Source organism: Hemicordylus capensis, chromosome 4 (genome assembly GCF_027244095.1).
Source record: "Hemicordylus capensis ecotype Gifberg chromosome 4, rHemCap1.1.pri, whole genome shotgun sequence".
NCBI classification, from domain to species: domain Eukaryota; kingdom Metazoa; phylum Chordata; class Lepidosauria; order Squamata; family Cordylidae; genus Hemicordylus; species Hemicordylus capensis.
In genome coordinates, this window is record NC_069660.1 from 307,191,349 (window position 1) to 307,214,202 (window position 22,854).

The window sequence follows — 22,854 nt, forward strand, 5'->3', positions numbered from 1 at the left end:
AATTGGGCACTTCAATAAGCTATGGGCCATAGTTTCAACCGCCTGACCACAAGGGCATTTCCATTCTTCATAAGGCAACTTTACGTATTTCCCATAAAGTAAATCCGATGGAAAAACTGATATAAAATTATGTGGATTAAAACTGTGGGTTTTTTTGTTTTGTTTTGTTTTTGTTTTGTAACTGTAATTGTAAACCACCTAGAGACTTTGGTAGTAGGTGGGGGGTATATACACATATTAAATAGATAAACAAACAAATAAACAAATAAATAAAAACCCTCCCATCCAACTTCTCTTTCTATTTAGCTATTGGTTATCTATCTACAGTAGTTCAGGGCTACAGCATGAGGGGAAGGTGGTTAACCCTTTACCCCCATTCCAATACCCTGACTTTAATCTGGGGAGTATGAATGGACATGAACATAGAGGGCAAAATTCTTTTGCTCCTATGATTTTCCTTTCTTGCCTAACTGCAGCCAGTCAATGGCTCTCCAGTTAGTGAACAGCCCTAATAAAGCAATTAAATATTTAAATATCAAGAATACATGCGCACTTTTGAACGTCCATGTGTCTTCGGCAGTATCGCCTAGAACCTTGTCAGCCTCTACCCGTAGAGGAATCAGGCTGGGAAGGATGGATTCCAAATCTTGGAGAGAAGGAACAGGATCACTAGGACACCCAAGAAAATGCAGTAGCTTCTTGTTACACAGAGATTCAGATCTAATTCTAGTATCAATGAAAATATAATGATCTTTTCAGAAATCTGAACAGTGCAAGAACTGTATTGTTTGATCAGAGCCAGGGGTATAAATTCTAAACTCTGTTTGACATCGCGGCCAGCCAGCTATGTCAGGGCTCTCACAAGGTATGTGGAAGTGATGGCTATCCATTCTGACAGTCCCAAGGACTGGTATTCAGATATCTATGGACAGTCCAGTTAGCCGCTGCAGCAATTAGCCACTCCTGGAATGATTTCCCATGGATTATTTTTTTTTTAAAGTCCTCTAAGGCAGGGTTTCTTAACCTTGGGCCCCCAGATGTTGTTGGACTACAACTCCCAGAATCCCCAGCCACAAAGGCCCTGTCTGAGGATTCTGGGAGTTGTAGTCCAACAACATCTGGAGGCACAAGGTTAAGAAACCCTGCTCTAAGGTATGATCATCACTATATTTTGTGGCATTAAAATCTACAAATCAATTCAATCAAACTTTAGTTCAGTCTCTGACCAGCAAACACAAATCAATTAAGTACTGCATAACAGATTACTTCATTTTGTTACTCCTCCTAACCTACTGCTAAGTTGTTCATGGCACAACAATGAGGTTGGTGGCCGAACAAGAAATAATTTTTTTAGTGGCCAATAAGGGCAATTTGGATTGAGACCACGAAGGAGAGGGAGTTTAATCCTTTCCCCATGCCATGTGCCCCAACTGAAATCCCTACCCTGAAGCTATTTTCCCTGCAGGGCAACTCATACCAGTAGCCATAGACAAATTTTCCCTCTGGGGTTAGGTGCACAGTCAGAATCAGCCATTAACCCCAGTATCTGCAGCAATTCACTTTTAGAAAGAAATAATCTGTAGTCAATGAGCTGCTTTGCTATGGCTTTGTGGATGTGCTCTTTGCATAGTTAACTTACCCCTACATCCTCACCCAGGCCACCTAATGGCGCAGTGGGGAAGTAACCCACCTAGAGAGCAGGAGGCTGTTGGTTAAAATCCCCACTGATGTGTTCCCCAGAATATGGGAAACTCCTATATTGGGCAGCATTGCTAGAGGAAGATGCTGAAAGGCATCATCTCATACTGTGTGGGGGGAGGCAATAGTAAACCCCTCCTGTATTTTACCAAATATAACCACAAGGCTCTGTGGTCACCAGGAGTCAACACCGACTCGATGGCACAACCTTTCCTTTTCCTACCTCCGCACCCACACTGGGGAGGGGCTGTTGGGCCATTAAAATCAGAGCTCAGGAGAGTGAAGAAAAATGCTTGTGCTCCCGGAAGCTTCGACCGGAAGTCCTCCGGCTGTTGCTAATCAGTGGGAATAACGTTGAGCAAGAGGGGGAAATGGTCCGACAACCTGGTATAAGGCCATTTCTTATATTCACTGCAGAAAAGGCATCAACCGGGAGTTCTCATGTTTGGGTCCCCAGATGGTCAAGTCCATTGTGGCTGGGGATGATGTGAATTGTAGTCCAAGGACAACTGAGGAGCCTGTTAAGGAGCTTGGAGGGGAGATTTGTTTTTCTATTCCTTTGCAGCAGAATTGCACCGGTAAAAGAGACCACTGCTAATTGATATTGTCTGGAGACATGGCGTTAAAGTTTCAAACAAAGTAGGTGGTTTAGGAAATCCATCCGGGAGCTAGATAAGCCTGCATGCCTAGCTGGTTGCTATATGCAGCAAGTGGGGAAGAGAGAAAGAGGAAGTCTCTCTCTCTCTCTCCAGGTGAGAGAATGAAACCTGAGACTATCAACTAGTGGTGTGCACAGAACCACCACAGTGTGGTTCGACGCCAGGTAGGGGGCTTCCTTTAAGAGTGGGGGAGGGTGCACTGACCCCTCCCGCCGCTTTCCCCCCGCTGGCACTCTGTTTTTAGGAAACTTCTTGGGGCGGCAGCGTACCTCCCTGCCACCCCTTCCCCGTTCCTGGCCGGCAGTGGCGACTGTGCGTGCGCCCACCGCACGCACGCGCCCGCTGCACACGTCGCACAGAGACGCGCATGTCACGCGTGCATGTCACATGCATGATGGGCGTGCATCTGTGCGACATGCACGGTGCAGGTGTCGGTGCAATTGCTGCTTCCAGCCACTTCTGGCCAGGAATGGGGAAGGGACAGTAGGGAGGTATGCTGAGAAGATTCCTAAAAACGAAGCGCCAGCGGGGGGAAAGCGGCGGGAGGGCTAAGTGCACCTTCCCCCCACCCTTAAAGGAAGACCCCCTTGGTGTCAAACCGTTGAGCTGGCGCCTGTGTGAACCGGTTCGGAGGCCTTTTGAATGGCCTTCAAACCAGTTCATGCACACCACTATCTCCAACAGACCCAACCTTGAGAACCCCTGCATGAAACTATTCCTATATACTTTCCTTTTTGTGCCAAGGCGTCAAGGCATCAGGAGTCTACATTGTTGTGTCCAGGACCTCAGAAAGGCCTGCTATCAATCTCTGAGACCCCCTTTGTGCCCATAGCTTCCATATGGTGGTGGTGGAGCAATTCTCTTAGGGTCTATCCAAGTAGGGGGGAGTCATGGAGACCCCTTTGCTGAAGGCCCCCTGAAACCTGGAGCTGGCCCTGCTTTTTGCCTTCTTACTTCTGTTTGCCATTCTACTCTACCTGACCCCATTCCTTGCACAGGAACCCATTATAATTAGGAAGGAGGGGGTGAGCTTTTAAAGGTACCCACTTCATGCAACACTATCACAGTTTTCAGGGGTGCAGGCAGAAGGATCTTTTGAGGTGCAACTCCACCCTTAAATTTCAGAGTGGAGGAGGAGAGCTGGTCTTGTGGTAGCAAGCATAAATTGTCCCCTTTGCTAAGCAGGGTCTGTCCTGGTTTGAATTTCAATGGGAGACTGCATGTGTGAGCACTGTAAAATGTTCCTCTTGGGGGATGGGGCTGCTCTAGGAAGAGCACCTGCATGTTTGCATGGAGAAGGTTCTAAGTTACCTCCCTAGCATCTCCAAGATAGGGCTGGGAGAGATTCCTGCCAGCAACCTTGGAGAAGCTGCTGCCAGCCTTTGCAGGCAATTTCAAGCTACATGGCCCAATGAACTGACTCAGTATATGGCAGCTTCCTATGTTTGTAAGACACTTTTGAAGTCTGGGGAGGGGAGCTGAGTAAAATGAGTGGAGAACTCCTCATATGCTTAGGAGCAGGAACAATCCCTGACAGCTTTTCAGTATCAACAGCATGTTCATAAATTCAGGATATACTCACCCAGGAGATCTGACACATTCCCAGAAAAAGTGTAGTTAATAACAGGGGACTTCTCTATTGCTTCCCATAAGTCTGAGAAATTTCTGCCTGGGGGAAAAAAATGCAATTGATGAACAATCAACTTCTTTCAGTTAAGAGGCTGCCACAAGTGGCAACTTGGTAGTGGTCTGAGAACACATGATAATGATGCAATGGTCATGGCTGGGCCAAGTCCACAGGTGAAATTAGACCCAGAGGTCTTGTGTAGGAAGCTGGAGCCTGAAGTCCAGCAAGCAGAAGGGAAAGACAGGAAACAAGGCTTCTAGAATTCATCTCACACCTGTACTGTCCAATCCAGAGGATTCATACTGAGCCTGTTCTCATGGACATATGGGCAGAGGTGCTCTAACCCCTGGACCTTGGGGCTCTGGTCCATGGCCTCCAAGGCCCAGGTTGGCCTCCTAATGGCTGGGGGGGGGGCTCCTGCAGCCACCCCACGCCTGCCCCGCTGTGCTGAATCTCCATTTTAAAAAAAGAAATTTCAGCTGCTGCACTGCCAATGGGTGGCTGCCAGGGGGTGAGCTGAGCAGTTACCGCCCACCCCGCAGCAGTGGGAGTGAGCGCTGGGCCTGGCCATTTGGCCCAGTGACTTATATGAACTGCAAGACACTGTGCAGTTGAGAGAGATGATTGCAAGTCCATGATGTCACAGGCTTGCAACTATCTCTCTCAACTGTGCAGGTGGGGGGAGAGGGTGGACAGGGCCCCATTATTACCTAGGTGCACCCCAGCATATGGCGGTGGGCTGGAGGGGAGGCACATTCTAACCCTGTGCCTCCCCGATGATCCAAGTTGGTTTGACTGATCCAATCCCTGCATGATCTACCTGCCACATGTCCCAAGAGGGAAGAAAAACCCGAGCTGGGTCCATCAGTATCCCACAATTCATTGCAGAAGCAGGAGAGAGGCAGCCCTTAGTACAAGAAGAGCTCTCCTCTCACTGGCCCCGCTTTTCACCCAACTCTGTGGTTAAGGTGGCTGCCTGGGAACAGTTTAAAATGTGCCAGTGCTGCAGACCATCAAAAGAAAAGGTAAGATAGACTCAGTTTGCATCCTGCCTCACTTTTAACCTGGGTAGCAAATCTAGACTACCCAGGTTTGGAATGGCTGAGTTGGGAGGACTCCCACTGCCCTAGACAACCACAGGTTCCTGGGTGAACCCTCTCCTACCTAGGAATCTGTGGTTGAGAGAACAGGCTCACTGTCTGTCAAGCACAGAAAAATATGAATGCACATTCCATTCCATTTTTTGCCTGAAGATGTCTCTAAGGAGTCTTCTAGACAACTTTAAGGAGTGCTGTTACAAGTGCTATTTTACTCGGCTAAAGCACAACTCAGGAGGGTTGTCCTTTCTAGCCCGAATTCATGCTTTGTCCATATGCACAGCAGAATTCTTGCGTGGTTTTATCAGCGCCACCTGCTGGTCAGCTCTTGCTTTCTGTGAAGAACTATCATTCAGCAGAAAAGTAGTAATCAGTTCTTCATGGAAAGCAAGAGCTGGCCAGCAGGTGGCACTGCTAACATCACACAAGGATCCTCCTATATGGGCAGAGTATGAATTCATGCCGGAAAGGACAAAGTGTATGGAAGCAGAATAGAATCACGTTTGAAATAGTAGAGGTGCTCCGTAGTGTGGCTTGGAAGATCCCAAAGCCAGTGAGTACACACAGTCTATGGCAGTTCACAAGAATACTTCCAAGACTCCAAGCCCCAGCTCAAATCCTAGAGTCTGTGACTTTCGGCCTATACAACTCAACAAAGTGGCATGCATTAGGAGCCCCAATTTCTTCTCTAGATTCAGTTACTGTTGGTAGCCCTTGGGAAAACTCTACTTCCCCAGGACCACTGGGGCCTTTCATATGACACACTTAACATACTGGAGAAAGGAGGGACCTGGGTACTACTGCTGTCAGAGCCAAGTATTTATTTATTTATTTATTTGATTTCTGTACTGCCCTTCCAAAAATGACTCAGGGTGGTTTACATTAAAACAAAACTGAAATCAATTAACTATTAAAATCAAAAACTGTAAAAACATCATAAAACAATTATTAAAAGAAAACAGTTTTTAAAACCCTGGAACACCAGGCCAAATCTTTACAATTTAAAAACAGTTCAAAAACCCTGGAAGGCCAGGCCAAACAGATAGGTCTTAAGGGCTCTCCCGAAGGCCAATAATGAATTCAGATTGCAGATTTCTGCTGGGAGTGCATTCCACAGCCCAGGAGCAGCTACAGAGAAGGCTGAATCTCTGAGTCGCCACCAGACATGTTGCTGGTAACTGAAGGTAGACCTCCTCAGATGACCTTAACGTGTGGTGGGGATCGTGCAGAAGAAGGTGCTCTCTAAGATGTATGTTTTTCGTATGCATTTATTGGGAACTGGAGGGCCTGGAGGACCTCTGGGTGGCAGAGATGGAGTCTGAGAGTTCAATGGGTATATGACTACACTCAGATTGTGATATGAAATAAGCCAATTTATATCTCATTTGGCAGGGGGTGGAATAGTTCCACTTATTTCTGATCCAAGCCAAGCTGAGCTCAGGGAATATCTCCTATCTCTGCCTGTAAGTTGCCCTTTTATTTTGCAGCAAAGAGCAAGACAGACAGGAAGAAGGTCAGCCTAGAATGTTGTTTCCTGGCATATCAGCTTTTCATGAGCGGGGAGCAGGGAGGCATTCAGACATGTGATATCCCATTGGAAGTGATACAGCCCAAAGTGGGCTATACAACCTGATGCGTCTGAGTATTGTATTCCGCTCTAAGGAATGCATTTGGGAAGAGAAAGGGAGTTGCATGCTTACCTGTACGGCCTGACATGACGCAAATATAGACACAGTCTGTGTCATTACTCTGGCTCACTGAAAGACAGACGGTTCCTTGGCTTAATAAAAAATGCATCACTTTAGGATGAAACTGATGCTGGAATTGGTTTTGAGTTCACAAATACGAAGGCTATAACAATGAATTCAGAGACTGCAGAATCAAGATGTTTTTAGCTGGAATGTTATTAACTGTAGGGCAATGCATGTACAAGTTTCTACAGGAAACTAGAACCACCTACTTAATAGAGATGTGCAGCCGCAGGGGGTGGGGGCAGAGAACGGTCACTTTGAAATGAAGCAAGTCTGACCTGCTCCTGTGTGTGCCAATGCCGTGCGTGGGCTGCTGGAAGCAGCACCACAGCCATGTGGCATGGCTTTTTAGAACTGACAGCACTGCGGTGGGTGTCAGTGGAGGAGCAGGTAAGAGTTGCATGCCATTTTTTAAAGCGACCGCTTGTCCCTCGCCGAAATGATTCAGCTGCAGCAGCTTGAATCGTTTTGGCATCTTTGTAATGAGGTATCGAAACAATTGGGGCACATCTCTACTACTTAAAATTGACCTGATGCACCATCTGGTGTGTTGGAAGTTAAAGGGTGTTTGCGCTGTCTCTTGTCTCAGACAGTGGAGGACAGACTAGTGAGTCAGAGGGCTAGAGGGTCAAGACATTGGTCATCCCTTCTCCACTGCTCTGACACTATCCCTTTGGATATGTAGATTGCTAATCTCAGGGACTAACTTCCTTCCTCTCTCTCTTCCCTTCCTGTCCTTCTACCTTGCAACATGGCAAGCCCCTCTCCCTGCACCATGTGTGCAGACAAGATGCAGAATCCATCTGCATCCAGCTAGATAGATAGATTAGAGATCCTAACTCCTCACTTTCCTATCTAGAATGGAGTTCCTTAATAAATGCCTTATATATTGATTTGAAACTATGAATTGGCTCCAAGTTACTTTACTCTCAGCATACACACATGCCTAACTAAATTCCGCTGTGTTGTGCCTCTGTGCACTCTGCTATAATGAGAAAGGGATTCTCTCACCACAGAGAATTTCCAGCATGGTGAACAATTAAGCTGCAGGTTAGGAACATAGGAAGATGGCTTATACTGAGTCAGACCATTGATCTAGCTTACTATTGTCTACACTGACTGGCAGAGGCTCTCCAAGCTTTCAAGTAGGCATCTTTCCCAGAGAGTGAATCTGGGAGCTTCTGCATGCAAGCAGATGCTCTTCCACTAAGCTACGGCCTCATCCTCTAAAGTGAATATCTTATAATGCTCACATATAGTCACCAGTGTTTCCTCTATCAGGGATTCCCAGATATTGTTGACTACAATTCCCAGAATCCCCAAGCAAAAGCCATTATAGCTGGGGATTCTGGGAGTTGTAGTCAACATCTGGGAATCCCTCTTGAGGGAACACTGATAGTCACCCCTCCAAATCCTGTTCCTAACCAAAGCAGACTCTGGTTAGCAAAGGGGACAAATCATGCGCATTACCACAAGACCAGATCTCCTCTCCTCTATGTTGGGGCAAACATATCAATTATAAATACAAAATCTTACCTGACAGAATGGAAGTAGACTTGAAAATTTCTGTAAGATAATTGGTGGAGTTTCCAATGATATCCACTAGCAAAGCTGTAAAGTCTAGATAAAGAAAACAGAGTGCTTTTTGAATCCACAGTTACTTTAGCCATGGTTAATTTAGGCTGAATAGTCACTGAGGTGATCAGACCTGTATCTGGACTGGACTACAAGTGGCTGAAGGATTTGTATCCACTATACCAAAAAAACCCCAACAATGTTTCACTTAGGAAATAGGATGAAGGAGAGACATTTAATAGGATGAAGATGTCCTATCCTTCAGGTAATGCAACCCCACTGCATGCCAACATCTCCCTAATCTGTTCTACTGCTCACCTGTTAAGTCGTTTGTCCTGTTATTTAAGCAGTAGCAGTACCTCATGGGGAATTTCGTGGGGTCAATATTTTTCAAGTTGGAAACTGTGAAGAAAGTAGGGGCAAATTAGCATAAAACAGGCTGTGGAAACACTGAAGAGTTTGAGAAAGAAAGAATTATTATCAGACAACTTACTGTTATAGACAACGATGGAAACCTTGTGGAAGGCATATGAACTATAAGAGGTGATGCTGAGAAGAGAGAAGAACTTTCTGGTACCTGCAGAAATAGAGACATAATTGATCATCACCCTATTTTTATTTTTTACAATTAGCAAAAGAGAGAAAGTTGGACTGCAAATGGCCTTAGTGTGTAGGATGTACATAAGTTGTGGAAACAACTCTCAAGTTTAAATGTCATTCTTCACTGTACATTAAAGAAAAAAGATAGGAAGAGAGCCAGTCTGTTGTAGTGGCTAGATCAGGTCCAGGGAGACCCGAGTTCAAATCCCCCATTCAGGGTTCAAATCCCCCACTCCCATACTCTACATATAACCTACATACATGGACCTTCCAGGGCCGTGATCCCAAATCCAAGGGATCTCTATCATACACATATACTGCATTTACCTGAATCCAAGACAAGGAGGCGGTTCCCACGATCAGTGGGAGCTGCCTGGGGAGGGTGAGCGGAGAGAACGGACTTAGCATACGAGCAGAGAGTCTGCTCCGAGCGGCCGAACCAGCCGCCCACACGACTGCCGGCTCCGTTACGAGAGCGCACAGGGCATGCTGGTGAGACCCCCGAGCCAGGAGGCTGCTTTTAAGCCTTCCGGTAGGGGGTCTACTCATGAGTTGCCGCAGCGTGGAGCCACGCTGCGGCAACTCATGATCAGAAGGCCCAGGTTAGCGGAGCACTCGCTCCACTAACCTGGGCTTAGGGGAGGGATAGTTAAGTGAGTGACCCGCTTCCGTGAGACGGTCGGCCCAAATCCGTCTGGTTCTCATGGGCTGCCCAAATCGGGCTAGGCTCCCTTAGCCCAATTTTGGCAGACTGTGAGAATAGCCTCTAGGTTTTTTCAAAGTTCTTTAATGTTAGAAATCAGGGAGGTCATCTTAAATACAGAGTCCTCTTCCTTTCATAAAAATACAGGCATAACTGTATTTAACCTCTGTTAAATACATTTCAGTTTGGGGAAAGAATCTATATATGTATCTCCATTGTGGGTATGGAGCCTTCCCTACTGTTGGAGTGAAGAGGGCATCCTCTGCTCATATTGAGTATTGGCAATGCTGTATGCACACTGGGAATCCCTTGCTAACATTTCCTCAAAATGCTGGGTTCACACAACATGATTCTGGCCTACATGTGGCGACTTCCATGTGTGAATGAGCCAGCGGATCAAAAATTATATACAGGTGTATTAATAGATGGCAGTAAATACTGGGAGGAGGCAGAACTACCTTTGAGGGCTGTATTTAGCATCCCATTTACCAGCTCAGTCAGGTTAATTGCCGCCAGATCAACCGATTTAGCCGGCAGCTCTGGAAAAGAATAAGACATTTCTGATTAGTGCTGACATTCAGGGCTACAACGCTATATCATATCTCAAAAATGCAGAGTGCAGGGGGAAATGATCCTTTGCCCATATGCAGAAACCCGAGGTTGCTTCAGGCTGAGCATGAAAAACCAAAGAAGAAGTTCACACTGCTGTTTCTCACAGCATCAGTTTTAGGGCCAAACTAGCCATTATCTTAAGCATATACTCTGCAAGTGCTGATTGCTTCTCAAATGTCAAAGAACTGGACAGAAACCTGGTGGACTCAGACAGGGGCTTTAACCCTACCTGTAGGACCCTCGGGGATACATTTGAGGGTGACACAGTTGGCTCTAGAAGGGAAAGGAGAAATAGGGGAAATCATCCCTCCCACATTGGGTGCATGGATTTTGGAGCGGGAGCGTACAACCTTAGACTGGATGTCAGCCACTAGGCCTGTGCTTTGACTGCTCCAACTCTGGATCAAGTACACGGTTGCGTCAATGCAGCATTGAAGTGGCCACTCACAGTGCAGCTTTCTCTGCCCAGAGCTGCATGCTTCCGGTGTGTGGGTCTCCTTTACAGGAAACCAAGCCCCATATCATCCTGGTGGCAGCTGGGATGGTGCACAGGTGTGGCAGAAGGTGGAGGGTTGTCTTTCCAAAACCTTTCCCCATAGACTGCTCAGGGAAAGCGCATCGCTCCCCGCACACACCTCCCACTGCACCCTGCGCACTGTTCTAGCCCCCGACAGGGCAGTACAGGACACAGCTTCCTTTATAGGAGCCTCCACGCTCCAGAAATGCATAGTACTACACAGAGACAGCTGTGTTGTGTGCAGTTGCCTCTGCACGGCACTGGAGCAATGGGGCACTTTATTCAGATCTGGAGCAGTTGAAGGACAGAGCTATCAACCAGTGTTTCCAACAGAGCCACCCTGGAAATGACTGGGATCATACATGTCACTCCTATGATACGGTACAATGAATGTGATACAATACGACAAATATTCTTGGAAATGAAAGAAAGAAAGAATGACAAAAATTCGTCGTCATATCACATCATACATGTCACTCCCCCCCCGCCCCGCAAAATCCTACCATTTCTATGCTAGAATTCAGTGATGTGATGGTATTCAGGAAACCCCTTTCACTGAAAGTGGGGCAGGGGAACAAGACCATGCTTGCTAAGCACATGCCTTTGACATCCACACCTTTCCTTTTTGTGGGAAAAGACCCTTTGCCACGCTGGTTGGCCACCCCCACCCCCACATCTGAACATTCATGCTTAGTGAGAAAGGACCGCATGCATGGGCAGCTGCATGCATGTAATTCGCCCCATGGTTTGGGGTGGGGCATCGAGTCCTATCCACTTCCACATCAGGTGGGGCCATCAGGTATGATCTATTCAGTAAATGTATGGAGGGAAATACATAGGGCTAATGTTGTCACCTTAAGTGGCACAGTGGGGAAATGCTTGACTAACAAGCAGAAGGTTGCCGGTTCAAATCCCCGCTGCTACTATATCGGGCAGCAGCAACATAGGAAGATTCTGAAAGCCATCATCTCATACTGCGTGGGAGGAGGCAATGGTAAACCCCTCCTGTATTCTATCAAAGAGAACCACAGGGCTCTGTGGGTGCCAGGAGTCGAAATCGACTCGATGGCACACTTTACCTTTAATGATTCAATGCAAACAGAAGGAAAGCTTTTCTGAGAACGGAATGTGACTTCCTCAAGCAAGGATTTATCGGGCATTTCCTATGGGTCGTATTCTTCTGTTTTGTAATTTTTCTTCATTAAAAATGCATAAAGAAATAATTGCTCCTCTGCTGGTTGCTTTTCAGGTAAGTTAGCTGACTTTGATGAGGTTGCTTTATTAACAGATCAAATCCCTAGAGTTATTCTAGCTGTAGCAAAGTTTGTGTCGGTGGCAAAGTAAATGAGGAAACAGCTGACACATCAAGGCTTCTTTGTTTTAGAATAATTGACTACTGTTTCTTTCCTTGTTGTTTCATTACTGTTCGGCTGGTTTTACCTTGATCTGCATATTGCAAAACAATTCTGTGATTATATACTTAGCTCTAAGCAGACATTGAGGCTGTGCTAGCAATCATTACCAGGGCAGGGAAGGTGGGTGATGGGCAAGGCAGGGATGAACCTACTTTCCCTGCAGATGACCAACAATGTCCTCTTAGGTGTGTCATTGCGCGCCCACATGAGCTGTGTTGCTCTGAGCATTGCAGATCACTGGAGGTTGGAAAAATGAGTCCTGGCCTCCAGGAATCCTAAAACGGACCGCATAAGCAGTGAGGTACATTGAGGGGTTCCCTCGTGCAGTCCCAGGACACACATGACCTTTTACACAAGGGTAAAAAGGCAGGTTAGTCAGGGCAACAGCGCTGGGATTGGCCTTGATCCCAGTGCTCCGCATGAGCAGACCAACTCAGGCTGGCCGGGCTGCCCTAGCCTGGGTTAGGCTGCTCATGAGAATATCCTCATTGCCTTATTTGAGTGTGCAGATGTCTGTACTCTCATACATGTTTTTGTATGGGTGACGGTACCTCTGTTCATTTTAAGTGAAACTGAGAACAGGCTAGGGATGTGCGAATTGGCTCGAGGTCAAGCCGGTTCAGCATCAAACTGGTCCGGCTCGAGGGCTTACCATGCAAAGCCATGCAAATGGCCAGGGAACATGCATGACTGCCTCCAAAATGGCCACCACTACTGGGAAAAGGGCCAGAATGGCTCAAAAAATGAGCTGAAATGGCCCTTGCAGGACTGGGGGGAGGCCAGTGGGGGGTGAGAGAGAGACTGTGCCAGCACCTCCCCAAGGCCGCCAGACCCACAGCGGTGAGGGGGTGGGTGGGTTCAGTGCCACAAAACTGAACATGCCCAGTTCCGTTTGAGTCCTGTTTCAGACTCGAACCAAACTGTGCAAACCCGTTTAGTACATACCCCTAGAACAGGCCCCTCAAATACATGATGCAGATGCACCTGTGTTTAACATAATGGCCACATTCACACATAACACAGAAACGTGGGTCCAATGGACCCGCTGTTCTCCTCCACCCTACCCCCGCTCTCCTGTCCGCATTTGGATGAAATGGAGAGCAGCCTCTCTGCAGTCAGGAAGACTGCTTCTCTAATTTTCAGAGAGGAGGGTGAACTGGCTGTGTGGGCTTCTTTCTTGCTTGAAGGACAGCCCACACAGCCAACAATGGATGTCGGGTCTGAATGAATGCAGCCTCTTGTGCTGCATTCGGATGTAAACAGAGGCAGACTGGAACCCCAGTTATGAACAGCAAAACTCACTACAACCCGAGGGTTCAAACTGGAGTCTGCCAAGCAAAACCTTGGGTCACTGGACACGTGGGACCAGAGTTGCATGCATTCAGATATAACGGTAGGGAAACATTTGCCCCATGCAACTCTGGTTCTGTGTTATGTGCGAATCCGGCCAATGTGTAAATAGCTGTACCTGTGCATAGATCTGCACCTGTGTACACTGGACCCTCATTGTACAAGTGTTGAACACAGCATGTGAACAGCATGTGAATAGGGCTCTTTGGAATTTGAATTCTAGTCCATTGACTGCAATAAACAAATGTGTGATTTACCTGCGGTAGCAAGCACAGCTACCCGTTCATCTTTCTTGTTTTCTTCCTTTGTGCTTGCAGCTGCAAATGACATTAAATTAGAGAAGCAGGCTTTGTTAAATCTATCCTTCATGTCAAAATCTAGAAAACTAGCATTAAAAATTTGATTTAAAAACAACATGCCTAAAAATGATTAAGGGCCTCTTTGGGAATGAATGCATCCATGATGTGGATTTTCCAGAAAATATTGAATCTTTTCTAGCAAGTGCACTAAATCACATTTAGCATTTTGACTTACATATAGTAAACAAAACTATTTTTTTTAAGTATGCCAAGTTAATTTTACAAGCTGTATATATATTTAAAACATTTTTTTTCCAATAGCCAAAAGTATTTGAACTTAAATATTTGATTAGGGGGTAAACAACTAACAAAAAAGTGCACATAATGTGGTCTAAATGTTATATTCAAGCACATTCAAAGGTTTACTTGAATGTCACAATTTTAATTGAATACTTATAAATATTTTGAGAGACAACTACTCTATAATAGCATATACTGGATCGTATCCAAAGAAAGTTAGCCATAATTAAGCACCATTGAGATCAATGAGATAGTTAGTTGGCACTAATTTAAGGCCAAATTCAGACATCACACAGAACCTGAGGTAAAACCACCTCAAGCTGGCCCAGTGCGATGTGAAAATTATTGAAGGAGCCAACCATGGACGGATCCAATTCCTACCCTCAACCTCCAGATGAACCCTCCATTTGAAGTAAGGTACACTTACCAAACTGTGGGTCTGGAGGCTGGAGAGTATCATCCAGTTTGTGCAAGCTGTCCAAACTGGAGTTAAGGGTAGGAAGCTCCTCCCGCTCTTCAACTCAATTGGCTGCCATGGGTTTCCTTCCTGGGTCAAAAGAAGCCCGTGAAGCCAGTTCCACCCCCTTTTCAATCTTCTAGATTGCTGATCATGATTGCGTGGGAGCGCAATCATTTGGGATCATGTTGGGAGCACACACAGCTCCAAAACCTGGGTAAGACACTTGTCCTACCTAATTTTTGGTTGTGTGAATTGACCTTATTGAGTGTTTGCAGGTTCCTCTGTGTTAGTCTCTTTTTTGCTAAAATACTTCCCAATCACTTCTTACATTTCCTTTTAGGCATTTTCACTCCAATGCTGATGACCTCCTACCTTTCTCATGGTTTTCATGACTGGCTTAGAACAACACTTCCTTAGCATCCGTCTCCAAAGGCCTCTCCTCATCCTGAGATATACTGATGGCATCTTTATCATTTGGACCCATGGACAAAAGGCCCTTGAGAAATCTCACCATGGCTTCAACCATTCCCACTAAACCACCACCATGAGAGAGCCAGCGTGGTGTAGTGGTTAGAGTGCTGGACTAGGACCAGGGAGACCCGAGTTCAAATCCCCACTCAGCCATGAAACTAGCTGGGTGACTCTGGGCCAGTCACTTCTCTCTCAGCCTAACCTACTTCACAGGGTTGTTGTGAAAGAGAAACTCAAGTATGTAGTACACCGCTCTGGGCTCTTTGGAGGAAGAGCGGGATATAAATTTAATAATAATAATAATAATAATAATAATACAAAAAGCAGCTTTACTGGGAACAGCCTATATTTTGCGACGATATCTATAATAACCAACAGTATTGATGATAAAATTCAGCCATCCCAGGTCCTTGGGAAGGACTCGATGTCTGGATTGACAAACCAATCAATAACACCTGTCTGACTGTGTAAACAAGAAATAATGAGCCTGGACTAGTCAACACAGCTGGTTCGTTTTCTGGAAAGCACAGTGCAACTGCTTGATGGACATATAAGCACACCTTCTATTGGAAATCCACTGACTTCTACATATGTTTGTATACTTCCACCAAGAATACAATACATCACATGATGTTTATAATCTGGCTCTATGATACAACTGCATTTGTTGCTGCTCAATAGAGAGAACTCACAAATGGAGAATTTACACCAGGCATTCTTAGAATTACAATATCCACCCCACATATTTAAAAGACAGATTGACGAGGACAAACTGGTACCTACTATTGGACAGACAGAGAAGAGAAAGTGACAGCATACCACTGATTGTCACCTATCACTCCCTGCTAAAAGCATTTCTGCATCATCCGCCTGCAGTCCATCCTGGACAATCATACAATCATAGAATCACAGAATTATAGAATTTTAGAGTGGAAAGGGGTCTTGAAGGTCTTCTCATCCAAGCCCATTCTCAGTGCAGTTAACTGAGAGAGCCATCCTGCCTCAGTTTGAAAAGCCCCAGAGATGAAAAGCCCACCACTGCATGAGGAAGAATCCTCCAATTTCTAACAGAAATGACATTTCCCTCTCCCAGCTATGGCTCTATTTGCATATAATGTGGAACTGACGTCCCAATGGACCCACGGTTCTCTCCCCACCCCCGCCCTGGTGCATGCTAACCTCTCCACGTTCAGACATAATCCCCAAGACCTGAACTGCAGTCAGGGAGACTGCAGAGTGGAGCAGAAACTGACTGCACAAGTGCAGGTACAGGCTGCAAGGCTTCCTCCTTCACATGAATGACAGCTGTGGCAGCCAATTGGAACAGTGGGGAGGGAGGAGCTTCCTTCCCTCAGCTCTGGTTTTGGAGTAGGCTGCCTACTGTTCAGTGTTCGGATGTAACGCTGCTGAATGGAACCCTCAGGTAGAAGCAGCAAAATTATCATTGCACATATCACATGCATTTGTCCGGTGAGGGTTGCTGCTGGCTCATCTGGTAGTGCCTCAGGGCTGGGCCTTCTCTGTGGCTGCCCTAATGCTTTGGAATGCACTCCTTGTCAGAATAAGAGCTTCTCCATCTCTGATTGCTTTTTAAAAGACCTGTCAGACACACACCTGTTTTCTCTTTATTTTAAACTGTTTAATTATTTTTATTCTGTGAAAATATTTTGCTTTTATTTTTATTTTGTAATTTGGATTATGTACACTGCTTAGAGATGTTTATATCAGGTGGCATATGGATATGAGATAAGCTGGACTGGAAGAAGATGAGCATGGTTTTAAAGTTGGAAGAAGAAACATCAATAACCTGCTCTATGCTGATGACATCACTGATAGCTGAGAATGTGGATGATTTGCAAGCTCTAGTAATGAAAGTCAAGGAGGACAGTGAAGAAATGAGACCATGACTAAATATGAAGCAGGCTAAACTAAGGACAATGGGTACAGCATCCAGCCTCAGAATTGATAATGGAGACATTGAAGTGGTAGATAGCTTCTGCCTTTTAGGATCGACCATCAACAGTAAAGGATCCAGCAGTCAAGAAATATGCCTCAGACTAGCACTTCGTAGGGTTGTAATGAAGGCCTTGGAAAGGATATTTAGATGCTGTGACGTATCTACATCTACAAATATTAGAATCATTCAGGCAATGGTTTTCCCTGTGACACTCTATGGATGTGAAAGCTGGACTTCGAAGAAGCAAGATAGAAAGAGTATTGACACGTTTGAACTCTGGTGCTGGAGAAGGCTTTTGAAGATACCATGGACAGCTAGGAAAACAAACAAATGGATAATTGAACAAATCAATCCAGAATTTTCACTCGAGGCACAAATGACCAGGCTCAAACTAACTTACTTTGGACACATTATGTGAAGACCCAGCTCCCTTGAGAAGTCTATAATGCTGGGGAAAATGGAAGGCAAGAGAAGAAGAGGATGACCAGCAGTAAGGTCGATGGACTCGATTATGACAGCAATGAATGCACCACTGTGAGACCTTAAAGGCCAAGCTGAAGACAGATCATCCTGGAGAGAACCTATCTATGTGGTCACTAAGAGTTGACACTTGACGGCACCTAATCAATCAAATATGCATACAATAAATAAATAAATAAATAAATAAATAAATAAATAAATAAATAAGCAAGCTTCACATAATACTCACCCACTGTACTGCTTTTTTTTTTTAAGGTATACCACTGCTCTTAATGGGAGAGGGTGTTTCTCTGATCTGCAGGGTCCTTTTGTTTAAGGAAATCTGCACCTCTGTGGATGGCAGCAACAGCAACCCTTTGAAGGAGTGTGGGTCTTCCCGGTGGCTGGCCTCTGCCAGTTTATTTTATTTATTTATTTAATACATTTCTACTGTATATCTAACAAAACCTACATCTCTGGGTAGTTTACAATAAAAACACAATGAAAACAAAATGGAAACTGCCCCTGCTAACTGGGCAAAGAGGCACCTTTTACCGTGGTGATTCTCTTTATTGAGCAGGGGGAGAGTAACTGGCCCTATCCACCTCCAGCACAGTACCTCCAGTGACTGCTGCTGGTGTCTATCTTGTGTTTCTTTTTAGATTGTGAGTCCTTTGGGGACAGGGATCCATCTTATTTGTTTGTATTTCTCTGTGTAAACCGCCCTGAACCATTTTTGGAAGGGCGGTATAGAAATCGAATTATTATTATTATTATTATTATTAATAATAATAATAATAATAATAATAATAAACATTAAAACTTAAAACAAGGTTAAAAAGATTTAAACAGTAATTCTAATTAAAAGCCAGTTGCCATTTCCCCCTTTCTCAGAACACACTGGGGAATGATGAATATCACAACACAAAACAATTCCCAGAGTGTTTGGGGAGAAAAACATGACGCTCATCATTTTTCTCCCACAATGCACCACAAATATTATGTTATGACATTCCAAGTGTGTGCCAAGGGAGAGAAAATGGCAACCAGTAGAAGCCAGCTACTGAGAAGACCTGAAGTGCTTCAACACGCTGTTGCTTCTACCACCCACAGAGGAATGGGGTTTCCTTAAAGAAAAAAAGATGAAATTTTGGAGCAGATAATTGCAGAGGTGCGACATTTTCTAAAAGCCCAATGAAGCTAAAAGTTATGCAACCTCTCCCCAAAACTACACTAATTCAGCCTCTGCTTGGTCCATTCCTGGCCCATCCTATCTGTCTATCTATCTATCTATATGAAAAAACATGTTTTCAGCAAATATATTGAGGTCAGCACGGAGATACCGTGTGCCTGTGGAAATGGTGACTCTTTAACCTATCAGCCTGAAACATAGCAAGTCTAATCCCTTGGAGGACAGCCAATATGCCTGGAGATTTCCAGTGCCTTTGGATAAAAAAAACAGAGAAGTTATAGAATAATGGTTGGTACCCCCCATGGAAAGTAATTAGAAACAAAAATGAATAGGAATAATTAAAACAACTGAAATAACAGCAAAAATACTTGTGACTGTAACAAATAACTAACCAAACTTTTCAATAACAAAAATGAATAGAATAACTAATTTATTTTTTAAAAAAATTATTGCACTTCTTTTCTGAAGATTTGCATACATACTACTACTTACCCAAGTTGGAAACAAAGAGGAGGCATAGAAAGCCTATAGATAAATTAACAGCCCCATGCAGAGGGAAACATGGCATTTTGGAATCTGGCTTCCACTTATGGAAACTGTTTTGGGAGAAAGAGAGAGAAAAGGTGGGGGTTAGCAAGAGAGAGGTGTAATACACTTTCCAGAAATGGCTTGAGCAAGTTGGTTGCTTTGGTTCTGATTTAATATAAAGCAAAATGGCTGGGAATGATGGGAGTTTAGTCCAACAATATCTGGGTTCCCCAAGTTCGAGAACTCCTGGCAGAGCCTAGGAGCTGGTTCAGTTTCTTAGTATGACGGAATCTTCAGCTTTTCAGAGTGTGACAAAGCTGGGAATTGACTTTCCAGATCGGCAACTTTATCATGGCAGAAAGTGCCTAAAGTTAAGCCATTCTGAGCACTGCACCAAAGTGCAATTTTCTGGGGACACATATAATGTGCAGTAACTGTGAATCATCAGGAGCAAAGCAGAGGTGCACCTAGGTAATTTTGGAGCCTGGACCTAAAGGCCTTGGGAGCCCCACCCTGTCTCCTGCAAATTAAGCACCATCATGCTTAGCTGGGTGACCACACCACCTGGGATAGACTAGAGAGGATTTAAGGGGGCCCCAGGGGCTATGGAGGTGCTGGACTTTGGCCATGAAGTCCAGGGGTAGGAGTGCTTCTGGCTGAAAAATGCCACTGGATGTATGAACAACACCTTCTGCCACTGTCCTGATGTCACTGTAAATCACGAGATCACCACGAGAGCCAGCGTGGTGTAGTGGTTAGAGTGCTGGACTAGGATCAGGGAGACCCGAGTTCAAATCCCCATTCAACCATGATACTAGCTGGGTGATTCTGGGCCAGTCACTTCTCTCACAGCCTAACCTACTTCACAGGGTTGTTGTGAAAGAGAAACTCAAGTATGTAATACACCGCTCTGGGCTCCTTGGAGGAAGAGCGGGATATAAATGTAATAACAATAATAATAGTAATAGTAATAGTAATAAATGGTTCCCTCCTATGAACAACCTCCCCTGCCCCCAGACAAAGTATAGCAAAGCTCCATTCAGTTGCCATTTCGAACAACTCCTGGAGATAAACATGAGTGAGCAGTTAGCTTGGAACTGAAGACAACCAGAGTTGTATTGGATGGCCAAGACATACCAGATGATCAGCAAATATGATCGTGGCTTATCATACATCTAGCTGCCCTGCCCACATTGGCACACACGTTGCTTACAAATTGGGCTGGCTTGCACTTGGTGGATGGGAAAGCAAACTCAAGATGGGGCCAGGGGCACTGTTGGGATGGCAGCGGCAGGGGCGTAGCAAGGTTGGAGGGGGCCCAGAGACAAGATTTTAAAATGGGCTACTCGCTGATATACACACACAAACACGCTTCACAATCTAGTTTTTTTTTTACTCTCTGCTCCTGCCAATCTCCAAGATACTCAACCTAATTCATAGGGGGTGCAAAATGGGTGGGTGGGGAATCATGTGATGTGCCTCTGGGGGGGGGCCTCTAGGCAGTGGGGCCCCAAGACGACTGCTTCCCCTTGCCTAATGGTAGTTACGCCCCTGGGCAGCAGCAGTTTCCCCTGCTGCGATTCAGACCCTGTGTGATGATTCATCAGGAGCACCAGAGCAGTACCTCATATTGAGTGACTCCTGTGCTAAACAACTCTGCGGGTTTCTACAGCACCCATGCATGCCAACAGCAGCAACTGCCACAAACAGAAGGATCTGAATCTACATTGCCCCAGTTTCTACTTTTGACCACAAAGTTGCTGATTCCCTGACCTGACACCGAGCGGAGTGGGTGGGGTGGTGGACACATTACCTCCTTGCGTCAGAACTGGGACTGGAATACCTGACCCTCTGAGCTTCTACCTCTATATAATGGCTTGCCAGCTTGGACTAATAATAGTTAAGTTCAAGAAGCGCCCAACAGTGTATTCTTCTCTTAGGGCAGTACTTTCCAAACTGTGTGCTCCAAGAAGTGAAATGAAGACTCCTCTTTGTTCCAAAGCACTCACCCAGCCAGAAGGTTGCCTGTTGGGTTTGACATGCTGGATTACCTTACCTCTTTCAAATCCTCAAGCTCTGCTGTGGGCTGGTCTTCCTGCCATAGCCCTGCATCAGGACAACTGGAAATGGCCCTGCTCCAGATTTCATTAGTGCAGCAGCAGCACTCAAACATTGGAAATCACATGTTGCAGCTCTTGCTAGACTGTACTACATTGCGGGTGGGTGAGTGTGGCAGGTTTGAAGGCCCTGCCCTTCCAAAGATTACGTGCCCCACAAGCATATCAATAAGATTGGTAGACAAGAATTCTTTCCCCTAACATTTCACACACACACACACACACACACACACACACACACACACACCCATGTGTTGTGTGTGAATTAATATAATTCTATTACCTGCCCAGTGCTGCAAGTCAAAGATGCAGCATGCAACCTCCTCTCAAGGCAGTCTGATAGATAGATAGATAGATAGATCCCCTCCTCATCAATTGTTGTGCACATGATGAAACATGGCCTTCTTGGTTATTGCCCCCAGGGCTTTGGAATGTTTTCTTGATGGACAGTCACTCTTCAGGTTTGCTTGCTGTCTTTTAAAGGCAGGTAAAGATTTGGCTGTTTCCTCAGGACTTCATCCTTTAAGGCATGCTGGTTTCCTTTTTCCTGCTGACGGTCCTGCTTTTGTATGCTATATTTATTGTTTCCTTAGTTCTGTGTTTTTAATTTTTAAATAGATTTTATGGTAGTTTATAACATGGTGTGAACCACCTTAGGATTTGTCATGAAAGGCAGTATATAAATTTAACAGTCCATCTATGCTGTCACTTATTTTAGCTTTTTGCCTGTGTAAGAGTTAGAAGCACCTCCTTGCCAAGGGTTTGCTCCCATTAGGAAGATTACCCAGAAGGCCTCTCATGCAGATCCCAAGGGATGAGATACTGTTCAGGTGGGTGCTTCTTTATGCTTACATACGCAAAAGTGAACCTTTGTGTTTTATTGTGGTTTTTAAAAAATGAATGTTGCTGTAAACCACCATGAATTCCCACCATATGTGCAGAATGGTGACAGAAAAGAAAAAAGAAAAGGAAAGGAAAGATCAAAATGAATTACAGGCAACACCACCTGTATGGGGAAAACTCCACATGAAACCGTTTGAGAACCTGGATTCCAAACCTGGACTCCGAGAGCTAGTTTCTGAGACACTCTTCACTTTTCATAGGCCAAACTGGTTCCACAGATCAGAAACTTGGCCCCAAAGAAAATCCCAATCAGGTTAGCTTTGTGAGATCTGCAAAATAGCCACTCTGTTTGGCAGAACAATTATCCGAGCCTCCGTTTATTGCAACATTTTGGAATGAATGACAGAGAGAAGACAGACCAACGCCTTTGAAGTCTATTAATAATGGACAGAAGAATGAACCGGTCTGTCAGCCCAGTGGCTGTCATTAGTGGTTCAGTTCAACAAATGGTCACAGATAAAAGGAGATGTTTCTCATATGTCCCTGAGTAATTTTCCAACCAGGTTTCAAGCGTCTTGACAGCACATGAGGACTGAGAGAGTACGTTGAATGGTGTAGAATGAA

General features: G+C 45.2%; 1 protein-coding gene across 5 annotated transcripts in view; it reads right to left on the reverse strand.

The window, feature by feature from the left end:
* HHLA1 (HERV-H LTR-associating 1) overlaps positions 1 to 22,854 on the reverse strand; it is a 56,139-nt gene that overhangs the window by 28,373 nt on the left and 4,912 nt on the right. For 4 of the 5 annotated variants that reach the window (XR_008307032.1, XM_053249518.1, XM_053249517.1 and 1 more), the window contains exons 2-10: positions 19,235 to 19,338; positions 13,862 to 13,921; positions 10,169 to 10,249; positions 8,901 to 8,984; positions 8,726 to 8,809; positions 8,369 to 8,452; positions 6,782 to 6,838; positions 3,940 to 4,026; positions 554 to 646 (exon numbers count right to left, since the gene is read on the reverse strand). Coding sequence is in view for 4 of the 5 variants with exons in the window: in XM_053249518.1 (XP_053105493.1) it covers positions 554 to 646; positions 3,940 to 4,026; positions 6,782 to 6,838; positions 8,369 to 8,452; positions 8,726 to 8,809; positions 8,901 to 8,984; positions 10,169 to 10,249; positions 13,862 to 13,921; positions 19,235 to 19,310 (706 nt within the window). In the remaining variant the exon portion in view is untranslated. Of the gene's footprint in view, positions 1 to 553; positions 647 to 3,939; positions 4,027 to 6,781; positions 6,839 to 8,368; positions 8,453 to 8,725; positions 8,810 to 8,900; positions 8,985 to 10,168; positions 10,250 to 13,861; positions 13,922 to 19,234; positions 19,339 to 21,326; positions 21,438 to 22,854 lie in introns of those variants that run through there. The other variant, XM_053249516.1, reaches the window with a different exon arrangement.